The 21688-nt window shown below is 49.0% G+C and overlaps 1 protein-coding gene across 1 annotated transcript in view; it reads left to right on the top strand.

Moving 5' to 3' along the window:
- The window catches only part of IL20RB (interleukin 20 receptor subunit beta), a 145156-nt gene that overhangs the window by 45806 nt on the left and 77662 nt on the right, over positions 1-21688 (top strand). The window contains exons 2-3 of the mRNA XM_075341025.1: positions 7738-7902; positions 13002-13122. Of these exons, the coding sequence (XP_075197140.1) occupies positions 7738-7902; positions 13002-13122 (286 nt within the window). The remainder of the gene's footprint in view (positions 1-7737; positions 7903-13001; positions 13123-21688) is intronic.

Raw genomic sequence — 21688 nt, 5'->3', positions numbered from 1 at the left:
GGTGACCGTCTGCAGGAGTGGCCTATCGGAGTTACCGTAAGGACCGCAGATGGGTGGTGGCCCGGCGATACCGGACCGGTACACAAGGAGAAGCCAGCACCATTGGCAGGGGCCTTTCGGATCCCGGCAAGGCTTGGAGTCGCCGTGAATTTGCCAAATCCGTCAGTGAAGGGGACCTCCGGGTTTCTAAACAACTAAGTCCCGATTGAAGGCAACTGTCCAACCGTATGAGAGAGACACCGCCACCGCCAAGGCACCAGTTTCTCAGGGCCAGCGCCTGCGGGCAAAGAGGGGCTCCTCCGGCTCATATCCAAGCCGGGGAGCGGGTTACCGGTGGGAATCCATCGCTACCATCACAGTACTTAGGTGCAGGGAAGAGACAGTCACCGTTACCTACCGGGGAAAAGCAACAGCAGCCGTCCGTGGGAACCGTCTTTCCAGCCGTGTGTTTTACCGAGAACTGTGTCATCGTCTCAGGCTGAGTGAGTACCTCCGTGCCGTGCGGCACAGCGCTGCCCCCGCGACCCTGCACCTCGCCAGGCCCCGTAGCCCGCCTGCACCAACCAACCCTTTCCTCATCACAGGGCCCCGGGACAACCAACCCCCTACCCACGAAGGGGAGATATGACAACCCAGCTGCTCCCTGTCACCGCTCCCGGGATCCCCGTCTAGAGCAGCGGGGGTGTCCCCATTATCACCACAACCGTGGGTGGCGTCACGGACAATAAATCCCCAACATCAACCCCCCTTTCACTCACGGGCGAGGAGCGCCGCTCGAGTCCCCGGGATCCGGCCTACCGCTCGAGCCACCACCGAGCAGCAGTAGCAGCAGCCGGACCCGAGCAGTGGGAGAGCGCGGCGTCCCCTCCTCCACCCGCGACATTTGCACAACAAATTGTATCATCCATTTTTTTTTATCTGTTACTCTTGTGAAAAGGAAAAATTTGGGGTTCAAGCAAGATTTTTTGTGGTAAAAATGTATTTTTTTTTTATTTTAACGGCTCAATCTTATAAAATTTGGTGACACGCCTGGGGCATTAAGGCGCTCACCAAACATCTCGATAAATTCCTTGAAGGGTCTAGTTTCCATAATGGGGGTCACTTGTGGGGGAGCTTCACAGTTTAGGCACATCAGGGGCTCCCCAAACGGGACATGGGGTCCTCTATCTAATCCAGACAATATGCATACATCTTTTGTCTTTATTGTGTATTATTATTCTTTAGGTAATATAATGTAATCTACATCTCACCTCTGGATGGGCTTAGTGTAGCCAGCTGAGGCAGTGATTGGACACTGGTGGCTGCAGAAACAAGAACGGGGAAAAGTAGAGGCTTAGGCTCGGCCACTGGAGGCCTAATACCCAAGGTGAGGGCTAGGCAATAGGAGTACCTCAGAGAACAGGATTGTAATGGCCATGTCTGTCAATAAGGTTGAAGAACGAATAAACAAGTTCATGTTTTGTAAAGAGACTCTCTGTGTGATGTTACCCCAACACGTCTACAACGGTGACTGGTTAAGGGGTGTGAGGCAGTGACAGGGGTAATATTTGAAGACCCTATGTGCCCCCCAGAATGTGTCTGGAAACCCTCTGAGTTTGCTATAGCTATTACTGGGAGTATAGCACAAAGGGTAACAGGGAGACAGATCCCTCCTCCCAGTCCAGGTTTTGTAGCAATTCTCATGTCCAGCATTTTCATTTAAACTCATGCAGAGCACAGCAGGGTGTGTCTCAGTTGAGAGCCAGGCTTGGTGAAGCTAACACATGCGGTGTGAGCTAGGCTGGCTCTGTGTGGAGTGAACACAGGCCAAGAGTGTGAGCCTAGGAGAACCTTACACAGATCCCTGCGGTTAACGGGGTCCTAAGGTAACAAGACTTTTTGATGCAAAGAATTTGTCTATATGCACCGGCTGTGATCCGGAAGAGACTTTGACTGTGGGAAATTGGATCTATTTATGCTGCAACAATAAATAGACTGTTGGTGTGAACACGCTGCTGCCTCACTGCCTCACGTTTTTGCCCAAACAACGCTGCTACCTCACAGTATGGTGGAGAATGCGGGCATGGCAGCCTGGTTGCTAAGGGCAATGGCCTAAGAGGTACTTACCCGGAAGAAAAAAAAAAAAAAATTTTCTACTGACTGTTTGCGGTGGATCGGCGGGTCCACGAAGCCTGCAGGCGTTGCAGCCTGGTTGCTAGGGGCAACAACCCAGTTTTCACATGTTTATGATCAAGCCTGCAAAGTTACAGTTTACCTCAGCAGCCACTATGGAGGATCTTGTAAAGCAGCTGGCCCAGTCTACTGCTCAACTACAGCAGTTTTTGCACAAACCAGTGCACAGCAGCAACAAGCTAATGCTCAGCACCAGCGGGCGTTAGCTCAGCAACAGGAGACAAACAGCTTGTTGACTAAGCAGCTTTCTGCTCTGCGAGAAGCGCTCCCAACAGTAACTCCAGGTCATCCACTCCTTCCTGCGGCCCAGGACAGAGTAAGGGCGGCACTTACAAAGATGAGTGCAGAGGATGACCCAGAAGCCTTTCTCTCCGTGTTTGAGAGGACCGCTGAGCGAGAGAAATTGTCTACCGACCGTTGGACTGATGTCGTGGCCCCGTTCCTGGTAGGTGAACCCCAAAAAGCCTACCTGGATCTCAGCACGGAGGATGCCAAGGACTATGGCATACTGAAAGGTGAGATCCTTGCACGGATGGGGGTTAACACTTATCTCCGGGCCCAACGAGTGAATCAGTGGTCCTTTGAGGAGGGAAAACCTGCACGCTCACAGGCCCATGTCTTACTGGACCTTGTAAAAAAATGGCTGCAGCCGGAGACCTTGAACCCCGGACAGATGATTGAGCGGGTGGTGATTGAACGGTTTGTGCGGACTTTGCCAGCCCCCATTCAACGGTGGGTGGGACAGGGGGACCCCGGTACCCTAGACCAGCTAGTGAATTTGGTGGAACGCTACACAGCTACCCAGGAGTTGGTTCAGGACTCTGCTTCACGGCGGGCACTCCGTAGGGATACGCCCCCTTCACAGTTGGTAAAAGACTCCCGTCCCTCCTCGGGTGCTGCCCCGTCTTCAGCCCTGGCAGAGAGTAAACCCCAGACTAAGGTCAGCCGGAGTCCCGGTTCCCCAAAGTCAGACACCCGAAACAGGGACACCTCTGCTGTTATGTGCTGGCGGTGCCATCAGCTCGGGCATGTGATAGCACAGTGCCCACTCACATCAGAACCCATGGACTGCCGGTACGCTCGCCGGGTATCAATGTATGCCCATACTGTTTGTACCGTAAGCACTGTTACTATGGGGGAGGAGCCCCATCTCTGCAAAGTACGTGTTAATGGCTATACAGCAGAGGCTTTGTTGGACTCAGGAAGTTTAGTGACTCTTGTACATGCCTCCTTGGTCTCCGGGGAAAACCCTACGGGACATAAAGTAGGGGTACTTTGTATTCATGGAGACCTACGTGAATACCCTATGGAAAGGGTCACCATTGCTACCTCATGTGGAGAGGTACAACATGAAGTGGGGGTGATGAAAAGACTTCCATATGCTGTTATTTTGGGAAGAGACTTGCCCCTGTTCTGGACATTATGTGGGAGGCGACCTAGCCCTCCGAGGTGTATGATTGAACCAGGCCCTGAGCCGGACGATCCCGACTCAGGGATACCTGCCGTAGGGGTCACCAGTATAGGGACAGAGTGTAACCCTGCCAGGTTCCCCCTAGAGGTAATGGCAGGAGAGGTTGAGCCACCCGAGGCAATCCCGGAGTTGAACGTGTCTCCAGATAATTTCGGAACAGCACAGCTCCGGGACCCCACATTGGCTCCTGGACGTGGAAATGTACAGGTAATTGATGGGGTACCCCAGCGGCCTGGTGCCAGGCTGGAAACTCCCTACATGGCTCTAAAGCGAGAGTTGCTCTATCGGGTTGATACAATCCGGGGGGAAATAGTGGAACAGTTGGTGGTCCCTCAGCCGTACCGCCGTCAGACCTTGGAATTGGCTCATAACCACCTAATGAGTGGGCACCTAGGTGAAGAGAAAACGCGGGAACGCATGTTTCAGCGGTTTTACTGGCCAGGGGTCGGCGCAGAAATTAAGAGGTTCTGTGAGTCCTGCCCAGTTTGTCAGTTGACCGCACCAACGCACCGTTTCCGTAGTCCTCTGATACCTTTACCCATTTTAGAGGTGCCTTTTGAGCGTATTGCTATGGATCTGATCGGACCCATTGTAAAATCAGCCCGTGGTCACCAGCACATACTGGTAGTGATGGATTACGCGACACGTTATCCGGAGGCCAATCCACTACGTCACACCTCGGCGAGGCTTATTGCTCGGGAGTTGTTTGCTATGTTCTGTCGCGTGGGGTTACCCAAAGAAATCCTGACCGATCAGGGCACTCCCTTTATGTCTAAAATTACAAAGGAACTGTGCAAACTCCTCCAGATCAAGCAGCTACGCACGTCGGTGTACCATCCCCAGACTAATGGTCTAGTGGAACGTTTTAATAAAACTCTAAAGGCTATGTTGAAAAAGGTGGTCTCCAAAGAGGGGAAAGATTGGGACATGTTATTGCCCTATTTAATGTTCGCTATCCGCGAGGTCCCACAATCTTCCACCGGGTTCTCGCCATTTGAGTTACTGTATGGCAGACATCCGCGGGGACTGCTGGATATAGTTAAGGAAACTTGGGAACAGGAGCCCACCCCTCACAAAAGCACAGTGGAATACGTTATGGGTATGCAGGATCGTATCACGGCAATAATGCCCATTGTTAAAGAGCATTTGCTGGATGCTCAGGCAGCCCAAAGTACTCAGTATAATAGAAAGGCCTCCATCAGGTCTTTTAAACCAGGAGATTGTGTCTTAGTCCTAATACCTACTGCAGAAAGTAAGTTCTTAGCCAAATGGCAAGGTCCCTATGAGATCCGGGAGAAAGTGGGGGAAGTAAACTATAAGGTGTATCAGCCAGGTAGAAGAAAACCAGAGCAAATCTACCATGTAAACCTGCTGAAGGCATGGAAAGACAGGGAATGTATGGTGGCTGACGTAACGTTGGACCTAACCTTTTCAGGTGCCTTGACAACAACAAAGGAGGAGTCCCCTGATGATGAATTGGGAGTAAGGATAGGGGATTCTCTCTCAAAACAGCAGAGATGGGAGTCTCGGAGATTAGTGCAGCGGAATACGGATGTGTTCTCAAGCCTACCAGGCCGAACAACCGTAATCCACCATGATATTGTCACCGAGCCTCAAGTAAGGGTACGCCTGAGGCCATACCGGGTACCAGAGGCTCGTAGGCAAGCCATTGCGGAGGAGGTAAAAAAGATGCTCCAACTAGGGGTTATTGAAAAATCCACGAGCGAATGGGCCAGTCCCATTGTGCTGATCCCGAAACCAGACGGTTCTTTAAGATTCTGTAATGACTTCCGAAAGTTAAATGAGGTATCGAAGTTTGATATGTATCCCATGCCCAGGGTCGACGAGCTGATAGAGAGACTGGGACGGGCCCAGTACTTCACGACTCTCGATCTCACTAAAGGTTACTGGCAGGTGCCGCTGACAGAGGCGGCAAAAGAAAAGACCGCTTTTGTCACGCCAGGGGGGCTCTATCACTATGTCGTCTTGCCATTTGGTTTACATGGGGCTCCGGCCACGTTTCAGAGATTAATGGACATAGTGTTAGAACCCCATCAACCATATGCCTCCGCATATTTGGATGACATCATCATCTATAGCAGTGACTGGAGCACCCACTTATCTCAGGTACAAGCGGTAGTGGATTCGCTCAGAGCGGCAGGTCTGACGGCGAATCCAAGCAAATGTGCTATGGGTCTCAAAGAAGCCCGTTACTTGGGGTATGTGATAGGCCAAGGGGTTATCAAGCCACAAGTAAACAAAATCGAAGCCATTCAAAACTGGCCTCGTCCCCTTACCACAAAACAGGTAAGAGCCTTTCTGGGTATAATGGCGTATTACCGACGATTCATACCCAATTTTGCTGGAAGGTCGGCGCCTTTGACCGATCTCTTAAAAGGGAAGAAGTCGGTCATGGTCCACTGGACTACACAAGCAGAGGAAGCCTTTCAGGCGCTAAAGGTAGTCCTATGTTGTCAGCCTGTCCTTGTCAACCCTGACTTTCAAAAGGAGTTTATAGTACAGGCAGATGCCTCTGAGGTGGGTCTGGGTGCGGTTCTGTCCCAGGAGGTAGATGGAGAGGAGCACCCGGTCACAAATTTGAGTAGAAAACTCACCCCGGCAGAGAAGAACTATAGCATAGTGGAGAAGGAGTGCCTGGCCATAAAATGGGCTCTGGAATCCCTACGCTACTACCTGCTGGGGCGACACTTTCGCCTGGTGACAGACCACTCCCCTTTGGTCTGGATGAGGAATGCTAAGGAGAGAAATGCTAGAGTCACCAGGTGGTTTCTCTCCTTGCAGAACTTTCACTTTTCTGTGGAACACCGGGCTGGTAGGTTGGAGGGCAATGCGGATGCCCTGTCCACAGGTCCCTGTATGTTGGCAAAAGTTCAACCCCGCCCGTTTGAACTGAGGGGGGGGGATATGTGAGGCAGTGACAGGGGTAATATTTGAAGACCGCTATGTGTCCCCCAGAATGTGTCTGGAAACCCTCTGAGTTTGCTATAGCTATTACTGGGAGTATAGCACAAAGGGTAACAGGGAGACAGATCCCTCCTCCCAGTCCAGGTTTTGTAGCAATTCTCATGTCCAGCATTTTCATTTAAACTCATGCAGAGCACAGCAGGGTGTGTCTCAGTTGAGAGCCAGGCTTGGTGAAGCTAACACATGCGGTGTGAGCTAGGCTGGCTCTGTGTGGAGTGAACACAGGCCAAGAGTGTGAGCCTAGGAGAACCTTACACAGATCCCTGCGGTTAACGGGTTCCTAAGGTAACAAGACTTTTTGATGCAAAGAATTTGTCTATATGCACCGGCTGTGATCCGGAAGAGACTTTGACTGTGGGAAATTGGATCTATTTATGCTGCAACAATAAATAGACTGTTGGTGTGAACACGCTGCTGCCTCACTGCCTCACGTTTTTGCCCAAACAACGCTGCTACCTCACAGGGGAGATGGATGCTCCCTTGAAAACCGAAGTATTGCCCCCCCCTCCCCTTACCAGTCCATGGTGGATCACAAACGCAAGTTCAGTCTGGTGATGTAGAGCGGAGCCCTGTTGGCTCGGCGTTTGCTTCCCTCTACACCACCAAGAAGGAAGGTAAAACAATGACAACTGGGACAAACTGCAGCTGACATAAGGCTTAGCATACTTGGAAGTTAATTCTCCTCAAACATAGTTTAGTGTCTAATAAGGAATAAAATATATCAGAAATAATAATATACAGTCTGCGTGTAACAAATTCATTACATACCACCAGGATAAGTAACACATGGAAATTTTGTGTAGTAAGGCTAAATAGAATATTAGTGTAATTATTGGGTTGATAAAGTAAATATTTTGGTAATTTTTACTGGTAAGCTTCAGCATACTTAACGTTTCTCGAATTATTCCCCATAGTTGCAGCTGTGGAGCTTTAGCATGAGGAATTCACCAATCAAAAAAATTGCTTCTGGACTAACAATCAATCCATAGTTCATTGCATTAATCATTTTTCATCCTCATTGTTACTGGTTCTGGGTCTTTTAGAGCTCAGCATGTCCCGGCTGTAAAGAATATAAGATTGCTGATGTGCTGTCGCGTTCTCTTTGGTAGGACTTCTGGAGGCTGCTGCCCGAAGCCAAGCTGAAGGGCCGTCCATTCCCCCTCATCATGTGGGACCTTATAGAGACCGGGTAATGGAGATGATACAATCATCGGTGTCACCGGCTACACGGCAGTCACTCAGTAAGGCTGGGTGGAAATCGTCTGAAATTGTAGGTATGGGAAATGTTTCCTGTGATAATTCTGCCTTGCAGTACTTATTGCACCTACACAGCAGCGGTGTATCCGACTCTGTAACACAGGGGCAGCTGTCGAGAATTGCCTTTTGTTTCAAATTACTAGGATGGGTAGATGTCACCAAAAATTTTCGTGGTACGTCAAGTTCTGACAAAACGCCCTATTATATTTTATGCTTCTAAAATTAATTGATTCCTTTCATGTGGGAGTAGACACTGTTAGCTATCGCTTTCAGTTTCACATTTTTTGCAGCCCTTAGGGTCAGTGAACTGGCACCTCCATCTAAGATAAAATCGGGGGGGGGGGGGGGGGGGGGGTTTACAACCTGTCAATGTTCTATTCTCAGAGTCATCGGTGCGGATCCGCATCAGTAAATCTAAAATAGATCGGTTAGGTACAGGTTTGTGGATTCTCCTGTTTCCCATGGTCTATGCAGACTGCCCAGTGCAGCTTTATCAACATTTTTTACATTTTATTCTCGGGGTCTATCTTTGCTAGTTCTTGAGGATGGCACCCCGCTTATGAAATTTCAATTCCAATCACTCCTTTGGCACTGCATATCACATGCAGGTTTTGACTCATTGTTTTTGGACTCATTCGTTTTGAATTGGAGCTGCCACGGAGGCCGCTAGAGCAGTCCTCACAGACACAGATATTCAACAGATCTGGCGTTCTGCAAGTTTTATGAGGTACATGTGTCGCGGGCGGAGGATCGGACGCCGCGCTCTCCCACTGCTGCTCGGGTCCGGCTGCCGCGGCTGCTGTGGCCTGCTGCTGCTCGGTGGCTCGAGCGGTGGTCCGGATCCCGGGGACTCTAGCGGCGCTCCTCGCCCGTGAGTGAAAGGGGGTTGTTGGGTGTGGGGATTGTTTATTGTCCGTGACGCCACCCACGGTTGTGGTGATTTGTTGGCACCACCGCTGCTCTGTATGGGGGATCCCGGGAAGGATGGTATGGAGCAACCAGTTGTTGTGTTGCCCCTCCGTGGGTAGGGGTTGGTGATCCCGGGGCCCAGTGATGAGATAGGAGATGCAGGGCTGGTGGGCGCAGGGACACGGGGGCAGCGCTGTGCCTTGCGGCACTGTGGTACTCACTCAGCCTGAGACGTTGACACAGTTTTTCGGTAAACCACACGGCTGGAAAGACGGTTCCCACGGACGGCTGCACTTGCTCTCCCAGTAGGTAACGGTGATGTCCCTTTGACCTGCACCTAGTGTTTCTATGTTGGTAGCGATGGGTTCCCACCGGTAACCCACTCCCCGGCTTGGATATGGGCCGGAGGAGCCCTACTTTGCCCGCAGGCGCTGGCCCTGAGAAACTGGTGCCCTGGCGGTGGCGGTGTCTCTCCTCAATGGTTGGACTGTTGCCTTCAGTCGGGACTTGGTTGTTGGGGGATCGATGTCCCCTTCACTGACGGATTCGGCAAATTATGGCGACTCCTAGCCTTGCCGGGGTCCGAGAGGCCCCTGCCCTGGTGCTGACTGTCCTTCGTATACTGCTCCAGACCGCCGGGCCACTACCCGTCCGCGGTCCTTCCAGCAACCTCCGAGCAGTCCCCCTCCAGACGATCACCGCTGTTGCTGACCTTGCTGACACTGTCCTGCACTTAGCCGGACCAACTTCAGGTCTGTCTACGCTCACTTTTACTCTTTTCTTCTTTGCTCCACTACTACTTCACTTTCACCTCACTTAGCTCCTCTACCACTTCACTGTTTACTCCTTCCTCACTCTAGCTCTTCCCTAAGCTGACTGCTGGGTTCTCCCGCCTCCAGGGCTGTGTACTCCTCGATGGGTGGAGCCAACCGCCTGGCCCACTCCCTGGTGTGAACATCAGCCCCTGGAGGAAGGCAACAAGGATTTGAGTAGCTTTGGTGTTCCTAACTGGGATGTAGGGTGTGGTGGTGTGATGACCTGTGACCCCTGGCTTGCCCAGGGCGTCACACATGCTCCCTGATTTACTGCATGAGTAACTTACCCATATTTCTATTAGGACCTACAAGGCCAAGAATCTAGATAATCGCACATTCTTATGTCTTTTGGGCTGCCCAGAGGGCTAGTTATCTGCCAGGAGGTCAGAATTTCAGCTTTGGTAACATGAAAGTTTTTTGTAGGGGAATCAGGGGACAGAGGGGGTCCCAGGTCCTTCCAGAGATTTTCAATATCATTTTCCAATCGTCCTGACCCATGATTTTTTTTATTCATGTGGGGGGTAATGATATGTGCAATCTGAGGCTTGACAGGCTCCTCATGCTTATGCGCTCTGACCTGGACTGTCTTCAATTTTTTTTCTTGAGTTGCGTATAGTCTGGTCAGAGATCATACCGAGGGTTGCATAGGCTACTGAACGCTTTTAAAGGACAAACAACACCCGGATGGCCAGGATCATATGATACTGTTCAAGGTGTCGTGGTAAGGCACATACAATTGAAAGGTGAGAACAGGAGGTTAATGTTAAATGATGGAGTGCATCTTATGGATATTGGTCTGGACATTTTTCTTCGAGTATCCACGACGGCCTGGAGCAAGGCTCTTTTTCTGTGTGGTGGATGTCGGAGCCCAGCCTGAGGACTGGTCGTCTGCTTGGTGTTATGAAAAAAATGGAGAAAACGGTGAGAGGGCGGAGTTCCACGCCGTCCTTGAGTGTTGTTAACCCTTCTCGTCATGGAGAGCTGGTTGTTTAACAAGTGTGTGTTTTAATAAATATTGAGTAAAGCTGTGACCTATATCCATCTAAGTTATGGTGTGAGTTGTCTTATTTTGCTATGCTTCGTGTAGGGAGGGATAGGTTTGGGGTCATCCAAATAGTCTTCTAGCACCTCCTCCCCTAAGCAGGCAATCTGTAGATGCAGGCTATGAACTACGATACTGATATCAGATTGATGGGGGCCGAATAATCATCACCCCCTCCCACCTATCAGCACTTATTAGCTGTAGCGGCAGCTTGATGGACATGTCAATGGAGCTGAACATCACAAATGTAATGTGTAGTTGCTGCTGCTGAGTGCTGAGCATCATCTCCTATATACAGTATATGGGTATAGGGGCAGATGTTCAGTTCTCGGCAGTAGTTGCTGTATGTAAAATATGTTAAAAATAAAAAGAATTTCACGGGATTCTGTGGATTATCATGCACAATCAGGTTTTTTTTTACTTTGGCATTAAAATAACATAGTGAAATCCAAAGTGCAGCGAATTCCTTACAGCAACAAGAGGGCAAAAGTGTTTACCTGCCAAAGGATCTAATGCACTGACAGGATGCAGCAAGACCCCTTAATAAAGATGGAGGCAACAGGTGCAAAACACTAATGGAGCAACCACTGACACACTGCCAGTCCATGGAGGGGGTGATTGCTTGGTGATAAAATTGCACATAAATGGCTTGTATAGGGCGCCATTCAGACATGTACCGTGTTTCCCCGAAAGTAAGGCCCTGTCTTACATTAATTTTACCCCCAAAAGTCCCACCCTGCCTTACTTTCGGGGGAGGCCTTACATTGGAAAAAAAATGACAATCCTCCCCCCTGCAGCCTCCCCATTGTTTGGGATCAGGCATCCACCCCTTCCTCCCCCCTGCAGCCTCCCCATTGTTTGGGATCAGGCATCCACCCCTTCCTCCCCCCTGCAGCCTCCCCATTGTTTGGGATCAGCCATCCACCCCTTCCTCCCCCCTGCAGCCTCCCCATTGTTTGGGATCAGGCATCCACCCCTTCCTCCCCCCTGCAGCCTCCCCATTGTTTGGGATCAGCCATCCACCCCTTCCTCCCCCCTGCAGCCTCCCCATTGTTTGGGATCAGGCATCCACCCCATCCTCCCCCCTGCAGCCTCCCCATACAGTGGTTCTGCCCCCCCACTCTGCCACCACACACACTGACACATACGGTACCGGTACAGCCCCACACGGCACCCACACATATCGTACCGGTACCGTACACACACACACACACACACACACTGACACATACAGCACCCATACACATACCGTACACACACACACACACACACACACACACAGACACAGTTTCGGAACTTACCGTTACTTGTGCCGGGCTGACGATTCGGATTCCGGGGACGCTGGACCAATCGGAGCAAGCCTGCAGGCGGTGACGTCGCGGCTGATTTCGGCCAATCAGCTGCGAGCCGGCTGATTCGGCCAATCAGCTGCGAGCCGGCTGACTGGCCAATCGCAGCTCGAGCTGAGGGCCAATCAGCTGCGAGCCGGCTGACTGGCCAATCACAGCTCGAGCTGATGGCCAGCAGGGAGCCTTGCGGGGGCCATTCACCGGAGGCGGACCACGGGTGGCACGAGACTGGAGAAGGCCTGGATGGAGCGAGGGAACAGCGGTAAGTTCCTGTACTTTCCCCAGGGACCCCCACCCATAGGCGGCCTTACATTCCCCGGCCCCCCCCGCTACCCTGCCTTACAATCGGGGGGTGCCCTACATTGGCGGACCCCCCCGAAACCCCCACCCTGCCTTACTTTCGGGGGGGTCCTACTTTCGGGGAAACACGGTAGGTGTCTGGCTTACAGCCTATTGATGACGCCCATACTATTAGACTAGGCGGGCTGCCCAGCACTATACAAGTGCACCACACAGGAATGGAGACCCCAGTTTACAATGCCTACATTAATGGGCCTGGCTGCATCCTGTATAAAAGATATAATGGGCAGAAAAATATATCTGTGATACCGATACAATTGATAGTGCGATCCCCAGCGGGGGGAGGGGGTTACGGGGGCCCGCGGGAGGTGAGGGAGGCCGGTGTAGCGCTGGCAATTGGACCTCTCTTCTCTGACTCACGGGCTCCAAAGTGGACGCCACCCTGTCATCTGCGAGTCGGCTCCTCGGCAGTCCAGGGCCTCTGCACTTGCCCAGGTGTGCCGGGTGCTGACGCCGGCCCTGCCTGCTGACCATACATGCTAATGTTGCTCAGGTTTTTACTTTAAATTTGTTGCAAAACTGACACTTTTTTTTTTCTTTGCTCTCTTTGTTTATGACTTCAGTAACTAATGAAATAAGAATTAATGTAAATATGAGTGTGTATGAGTCTAATTCAGTGTCTTTTTAATTTTTAATTTTAGACCAACATTCGCTTCCAATTCCAGAAAATATCTCCATCGAGTCCATCAACCTGAAGCATATTCTGCACTGGGAGGCATTGAAAGTTCCTGGAAATGTTACTTATTCTGTTGAATCACAAGGGTAAGGACTGTTTTACATATTGGTAAGGAAGTGTCTCTGAAGATCTATGAGTCAGGTTCTTGTTATTAGGACACATCCTGCCACCCGAGTCCTCTAGTTCATATCGGTGTATATGACTTTGCAGTGTGGAAATTTTGATGGCCCAGTATAACCTGCCATACACCTGACAGTAATAAGTAATGTCTATGGTGACTTACCACAAAACAAGGATAATTCTTCCTTGGACTTTTACCTTTGTAACCATGGTCAGGGGGGTAGCTATTTTTTCCTGCAATGATGGTAGCGGTACAGATTGACGCTCCCCACCTCCATTTCAATTTTCCCTCCCTCTCTTGCCCTGTCAGTCAGTGATTGATCAGGAGATGAGGAGACACAACGTCTCGTTGGACAAGGTCTTTGCAGCGGGTTCAGTTGTAATTAATTTGACCCAGTCACGATTCACGCTGAGTGTCAGCAACTGTCCAACCCAATGTGCATTTTTAATAATTTTCCACTCCAGATGTCATATTAGCCATTAGGAGAGAAGGCCTGCACAAACCCTATAATAATTCTCCCCATCTGTGCAAAATATTTGTAAGTGAAAAGTAGCGGGACTTTATTCTATTTGTAGGTCAGTAAGGGACACAGTCTTTAAAGCACCACTTCAGTGTTTTATTTCACCACTGGACTACGCTTTAAATCTCCATTCCCTGCTCTTGGTTTTAGGCCTCGTTCTCACTTGTGTGTAAAGAAAAGAAAAATTGCACTGATCCGTATAACACAAGTGGGAGTGAGGTCTTCTACTCACTCAGTCTTCTTTTTTCGGTGTAGTTCTGGGCCTGCAGTGCCATCTTGTGACTACAATGTCTCACTGGCCAGAAGAAACACGTTACGTCACAAGATCTCAATACAAGTCTATGAGGCAAAAGGAGGCCAGAATGAGGCTCTCATAGATATGTATTGAATTATGACCTCTGGCACACTCCATGTAACACTGGATCAACAAATGATGAAGATAAAGAGGGTGAGTATAAGAGAAGAGGTCAGGGTACTTAAATTGAAAGGGAATTTGTCAGCAGGTTTTTGCTACCTCATCTGTGATTATCATGATGTAAGCAAAGAGACCCTGAATCCTACGATGTTTCACTTAGTTTACTGGATGCAGAAATTCTGACACAGTCAAGAGTTTTTACATTTAACATGTAGCAGAGCTGAGAAAGCTGACCCTGCTCACCCCAGGCATTCTATGTATAATGTCTATAGACCATGACCTGCTAATCCTATACATCACTGGAGACACTGGGGGCATGTACATCACAGGGGGTTGGGACATATATACATCAAAGGAGGGGCTTGGGCATATACAGTACAGGCCAAAAGTTTGGACACACCTTCTCATCTCTAGAACAACTTTTAAGAGGAGACTTTGTGCAGCAGGCCTTCATGGTAAAATAGCTGCTAGGAAACCACTGCTAAGGACAAGCAACAAGCAGAAGAGACTTGCTTGGGCTAAAGAACACAAGAAATGGACATTAGACTAGTGGAAATCTGTGCTTTGGTCTGATGAGTCCAAATTTGACATCTTTGCATCCAACCACCGTGTCTTTGTAGAAAAGGTAAATGAATGGACTCTACATGCCTGGTTCCCACCGTGAAGCATGGTGGAGGAGGTGTGATGGTGTGGGGGTGCTTTGCTGGTGACACTGTTGGGGATTTATTCAAAATTGAAGGCATAATGAACCAGCATGGCTACCACAGCATCTTGCAGCGGCATGCTATTCCATCCGGTTTGCATTTAGTTGGACCATCCTTATTTTTCAACAGGACAATGACCCCAAACACACCTCCAGCCTGTATAAGGGCTATTTGACTAAGAAGGAGAGTGATGGGATGCTACGCCACATGACCTGGCCTCCAGAGTCACCAGACCTGAACCCAATCGAGATGGTTTGGGGTGAGCTGGACCGCAGAGTGAAGGCAAAAGGGCCAACAAGTGCTAAGCATTTCTGGGAACTCCTTCAAGACTGTTGTAAAACCATTTCCGGTGACTACCTCCTGAAGCTCATCAAGAGAATGCCAAGAGTGTGCAAAGCAGTAATCAAAGCAAAAGGTGTTTACTTTGAAGAACCTAGAATATAAGAAATATTTTCAGTTGTTTCACACATTTTTAAGTATTTCATTCCACATGTTTTCATTCATAGTTTTGATGTCTTCAATGTGAATCTACAATTTTTAGAGTCTTGAAAATAAAGAAAACTCTTTGAATGAGAAGGTGTGTCCAAACTTTTGGTCTGTACTGTACATTACAGGAGCGACTGAGAGCATATACATCACAAGAGATGCTGGGGTCATATACATCACAGGAGATGCTGGGGCACAGGCATCAATGGGAGGCATAGACCTCTCTGAGGGACACAGACATCACTGGAGGGTATTTACATCACTGGGAGGCATAGACACGGTTGTGGGGGCACATACTGCGCTGGCAGGCATGTGGGCATGGACAGCACTAGGGACACATAGACATCTATGGCGGGCATGGACAACACTTGGTGGGCATGGATAGCACTTGGTGGGCATGGACAGCACTTGGGGGGCACAGACATCACTGGGGAGGCACATAGCACTTGGAGGGCATGGACAGTGCTGGAGGGTCCCTCAGCACTGGGGTGCATTCAACACTTGGGAAGGCACATAGCACTGAGGGGGCATGGACAGCACTGGGGGCATGGACAGCACTAGGGGAGCACAAACATCACTGGGCATCATGGATAGTGTCGCGGGCAGAGGGGTTTTTGGGAACGCCGCTCGCCTGGGGGAATCTCTGGCGCTCGGGTCCGGTGCTTCTTTTCCTCGGTGGCTTGAGCACGGGGCCGGACCTGGGGGCTCGAGCAGCGCCTCCTCATCCACGAGTGAAAAGGGGAGGTTTGGTGGTGGGATGTCGGTTGTGACGCCATCACGGGGTTGTGGTGATGGTGGGCACCACCGCTGTTGGTGACGGGGGTTCCCGGGAGCGATGGCAGAGAGCAGCTGAGGTGTTGGCCCCTCCATGGGTAGGGGCGGTTGGTCCCGGGGCCCCTGTTGGGGGTTAGTGGATAGGGGTTAGGTGCCGATGCGGGGAGGCAGTGCGGAAGCGGGGCAGCGTTACAGTGCAGCGCTGTGCCGGATGGCACTGGTGTACTCACTCAGGTAGTCAATAACAGAGTCTCTGGTAAACCAAACGGCTGGATGGACGGGGCCCGCAGTCGGCTACGGCGTCTTCACTCTCCCCGGACGGGTTGATGGCGGCTATCCTTCCCTGCACCTGTGTGTAAGTGTTTGACCCCTATGGATTCCCACGGGTGGTCCGCTCCCCGGCTTGTACGTGTCAGGAGAGCCCGTTTTGCCCGCAGGCGCTGGCCCTTGGAACTCTGGCCTTTGGCGGTGGCTCTTATCTGGACCGGTTGGGCTGTTGCCTTCTGATGGGACTTGGGTGGGAATGAACCCCTGAGGTCCAGACCGCAATCAGAGAATTTTGACCATTACAGCGGCTTCCGAGCCTAGTCGGGGTCTGAGTACCCTGCCTTGGTGCTTAGCTTCACTCCGCTCCCCAGTTCGGTACCGGCGGGCCAACGCCCGACCCCAGTCCTACGGTTCCGCAGACTTCCACTAACTCGTCCAGATGGCCACCACCGTCTGCCGACCTTGCTGATGGTGCCTGGGCTCCGACCCAGACACACACAGTCTCTACTTCCACTCCTCTCAACTCCTCCACACTTCACTCCAAAACTACAACTCCAACTAACTACTTTTCCCGCCTCCAGGCCTGTGAACCCCTCGGTGGGTGGGGCCAACTGCCTGGCTCCGCCCCATCTGGTGTGGACATCAGACCCTGGAGGGGGCAACAAGGGTTTTGTTTGACGGATGGTCCCTACCAGGGAAGGGGGGTGTGTATGTGTGTGATGTTGTTCTATGACCCCTGGGGTCCAGGGCGTCACAATAGCACTGGGGGGCACCGACATCATTGAAAAGCATGGACATTACTAGGGGGCACTCAGCACTGGGAACACACATCACTGGGAGGCAGATAGCACAGGGGGGAGGGCACGGACAGCACTGATCTGTTAGTCCAGCTTTAAGAAGGCTGTGGAGTTGGCAGCTGATCTGGGTAGGCAGGGGAAACAGACATGACCGCACATCACTGCTCTGGGACATAGGTGAGGGCCTGGAAAGCAGTCAGAATGTCTAGTATTAATGATCCTGTACGTGCTCCACCAGTAGCCATACCGTTCAGTACAGCAACCCAATAATCAACAGCAGCAATGTTCCAGTTAGCTTCTAAAACAGCTGATTGCTGCCAAAGCCCACTTTCTCTTTCTAGCTATGGTAAATTGTTTCTTTTACTTACCTAGATTTTTTTTTTGTCTCCTACAGGGTGTACTACTGCCTCATGGCTGTATTGTGCATTCTTACTGAGTGGGTGGTCTCATTTTCTCAATAGTTCCAATCCCGCACAGCATGGAGTTCAGCAGGAGGGATAAAAGCATATTTATTGTAGCTAATTATGGTTATAATTCACTAATTTCCAAGCTATCTGAACGATCATCGGCCATTGTGAATGCAGGATCAATAGCTTTCTTCAGTCATTCGGACACGATTTATTAAATGTAAAATTTTGCTTTATAATGGATTTCAATATGCCAAACTAAATAGATTCACAAGTAGCTAAATGAAGTAATAGTTTCCTAAAATGATAATGGTGGATGTATACAAAAGAATATAAAAACATTTAGCATATCAAAAGATGTAAAACATAAAAAATATTACCAACAATGTCATGGCAACTCCAGACTCTGTTCACATTGAAGGGTCTGGAAGGCAGCCTGATGCTTCTTAGTTGCTCAGGTAGAATTTTAGGTTGAGCAGGAGTTAAGTCTTGCTGGCTGGTGAATTGCTGCTGGGGTCACAGGTTGCTGATGTCCTATCACAGCCGCCTTCGCCATATAAAAAATGGTGGAACCTAGCCTCACATGCCAAAGATAGCTAGCTCCGCTCCAGCATTATCGGTCTTTGTGCGTGGTGATTCAGCTATTGGTGAACTGTTGTACGCAAATTGGTATGCTGTGGAAATATTCTTGTTGTTTATTTCCTCCCTGTACTTTATTTCACGTATTGTCTGTGTGTGCTTGCAGTGAGTTTGAGCTTTGGTTTTCTCTTGTCTGTTTCTATTTGTGGGATTCTTTGCTCCTGTCCCACCTTCTCTGAGTATGTTAGACCAGGGCTGCTCAGGAATTAGGGCTAAGCTGGTGTTCCAGACCTGGCTACCATCAAGCCTACCTCTAGAATAAGGGACAGTTTAAGGCCCCTAGTCTGAGGGCTAGTCTAGGTGCCCTTACTCCTGGTTACCATGTCATATCTGTGACAAAAAGCTAACAAGTCACTAAAAATAAATATGTATTGTAATTAGCCTCCATATTTGGGGGAGCCCGTCACCCCTGCAATACATCAGAGGCCCAGATGGATGATCACAGACTCCCTACATGATTTTCTAGTCTCATTTGGACTCATCTGTTTTTTTTGCCTGATCCATTTATACCCTTCTCCTAGCTCTCTGATGTTTACATCCAGAAACCTAAGATGAGCAGAGACTAAAGGTGTGAACAGATATGATGCATATTGAATCCATGTCAAATTTTTAGAAATTCACTGAACCTGGCAAATTTGACCAAATCACGAAATTGATTTACAAATCGCCTTAAGTGGCTGCCATAATTTTATACATTGCATATGATTCCATCACCAAGCTAAGGCTGAATGACATTGGCAGCAGCTAGGTGGGCTTTCTTTTAATACCTTGCAGCTGTCACATCACATGGTATAGCACAGCCAATCAGAAGGGACCATTATAGCCTGTATAAAAGCCGAGGCAGGGAAGGCAGCAGCAATTTTGTGCTGAATCTGTGAGTGGATGTTACAGCTCACAGCTTAGTAATACAAACTGAAGAAACTCTACAGATAGTATATGACAGCACAAGTGTAGAACAGTTTCCATCCATTTAGTGAAAGCCATACAGTATATGTTGAGGTAAATTTGACATTAATGTCTCTGTAATAAACAGCTTAAATAGGATACAAAACTACGAGGCTGAAAATCGATTTTTGAGGAAAATGTCAGCAAAATTGGTTAATTTGAATGTCATAGAATCTGTGTAGCGCATAGTCTTGTTGGGAATGTGACCTTGTACCTGGCATGTCCTGATACCTCCCTTCCCAAAGTCTTGGGCAAACCTGAAACTAAAGCGGGCTTTACACGCTACGATATCATTGCCGATATCGCTAGCGTGCGTACCCGCACTCATCTTTTGTGCGACATGGGCATATCGCTGCCCGTCGCGCACAAAATCGCGCACCCCCGTCACACGCACTTACCTGTCCTGCGACGTTGCTCTGGCCGGCGATCCGCCTCACAGTGACGTCACACGGCCGGCGTTCAATTGAAGCGGAGGGGCGGAGATGAGCGGGACGTAAACATCCTGCCCACCTTCTTCCTTCTTCATAGCTGGTGGAGGCAGGTAAGGAGGTGTTCGTCGCTCCTGCGGTGTCACACGTGTGTGCTGCCGCAGGAAAAAGGAACAACATCGCTAATGAGTGTTTAAATGATTTTTGGTTTTAGGACGACCTCTCCACAGCAAACGATTTTGGCCGCTTTTGCGATCGTTTTAGGTTGCACAAAAGTGTCACACTCTGCGATATCGTTAATGACGCCGGATGTGCGTCACTAACAACGTGACCCCGACTATAAAACATTAACAATATTGTAGCGTGTAAAGCCCCCTTAAGACTATTAAAGTGGCAGAATCCAACAGAATTAGGAGATAACCCCTTTCTAGTACAGGTGTCAAAGTGCGGTTTCTTGGGTTTATCAAATTAATATTATCACAAATTGCATTGCAGAATCTTCCCTTTTAAAATAGTGGAAACACAAGTCAGATATTTTTTGTAGTTTGATTTAATCCAAACATTTATTTATTTTTTTTAAACCGAAATGCTTAAACCGTACATCTGATAACTTGATCATTTTCTTGCATCCACCTGAGTTAATACTTGTCGATGATTTTGTGGTTCTAATGTTCTTTTTTCCGTCGTGATGCCTTAGCCCAGATGTGCTCAGTAAAGACTTTCTCATCCTTGGAGAATTACATGTAAATTTCGCAACAGGTCAGGATTTGTACTAAAGCAGTTCCAAGAAATTGCAAAACTCTTGTTCCCTATGGAGTCAATTATGCAGAGAATTGATCCAGCAGTTCCATTATCTGTCTCACAGCAAGATGCAAACCACTTGTCATTATGAATTGGAAGTGGCCATAGACTGGTACATTTGAGGAGACGCTCTGTACGAGTTGTCTGTACTTTCAACAAAAGTGTAAACAGAAAAACCAGGGCGAAGCAGTAATATATATCCTGCAAGATATCTCACATTTGTATGTGGCATGAAAATGTTTCTGCACCCCGGCCACTGAATTTTACAAGATCAGATCTTTTGCACATATTTGTTTAATAGTAAAGTATCCTATCATGACAAATTATATTTAAATCTATTTAAAGGGATACTGTCAGCAGGTTTCTTTTTTAATTTAATATGAGAGCCGCATAATATATGTCAGTTGCTTAGCAGGTTGCTGTGGTTTCAATAAAATTAGTATTTTATCACTGTCGCATGCCGCACAGTCCAGCCAATATGTGTAACTCCGCCCCTTCCTCTGATTGGCAACTTACTGACAATGCACAGTGGACACAAAAAACTGCCAATCAGTAGTATGACAAAACAATCACTGATCTCGGAGAGACCAGCCAGAGAAAACTCTGGTGGCAGCCAGCAAAGGCACTCAACACAGTGAAATCCTAGGTGCATTGCCATTGCTTGTTTCGGGGAATTGCCACTGATGAGGGGCAATACCCCGAAACAGCTGTCTGTGGATGGATACCTGGCTTGGTGTTTCCCTTGTCATATCTTTAAATTCGTCAAAGACTTGGATGTTGACTAAAAGGGCCACTTAATATGGTGGTTATAGTGGTCTCCTAAAAAGAGTCACTCCTTGGCTAGGTCCTTCCCGGAGGGATATCTTGCTATTTTCTGTGTCGAGACTCCTAACAGAGGCTCCACGGTCCCTTTTGGATTTGCAATCAGTAGTATGGGCAGGGTTAGACTAAGCTCAGCATTCTGACCACATCTACAGAGGAATAATAAGAGAGTCTATCAAAACTGCACCTGCGCTGAAATCAAGATCTCCCCCCCCCTACATCATGCTGCTCTCAGATTTCATAGCAAAAAACTGCTGACAGATTCCGATGTTCTACCTGAGAACTGTTAAAATTCAATATAGACAAAATTTAGCATTCTTTCCTTTGGCTCTATGCACGGAGCTTGTAGACAGGCTCCTTTTTTAGTTATTCCCCTGATACCAGCACCTCCTTTACTGGTATGATAATGGCTGTCCTTGACTGCTCTTTCTGCTCATCCATACATCCAAACCTTTGAAGACTATAGATACACTTTGGGCATTTTGTTTTAATTTAATTACATGTATTGATGACTAAAAATCATTTT

This window comes from Anomaloglossus baeobatrachus, chromosome 3, assembly GCF_048569485.1.
Source record: "Anomaloglossus baeobatrachus isolate aAnoBae1 chromosome 3, aAnoBae1.hap1, whole genome shotgun sequence".
NCBI classification, from domain to species: Eukaryota; Metazoa; Chordata; class Amphibia; order Anura; family Aromobatidae; genus Anomaloglossus; species Anomaloglossus baeobatrachus.
The sequence above is the reverse complement of the archived record's forward strand: the minus strand, read 5'-3'. Positions and strand labels throughout refer to the sequence as shown.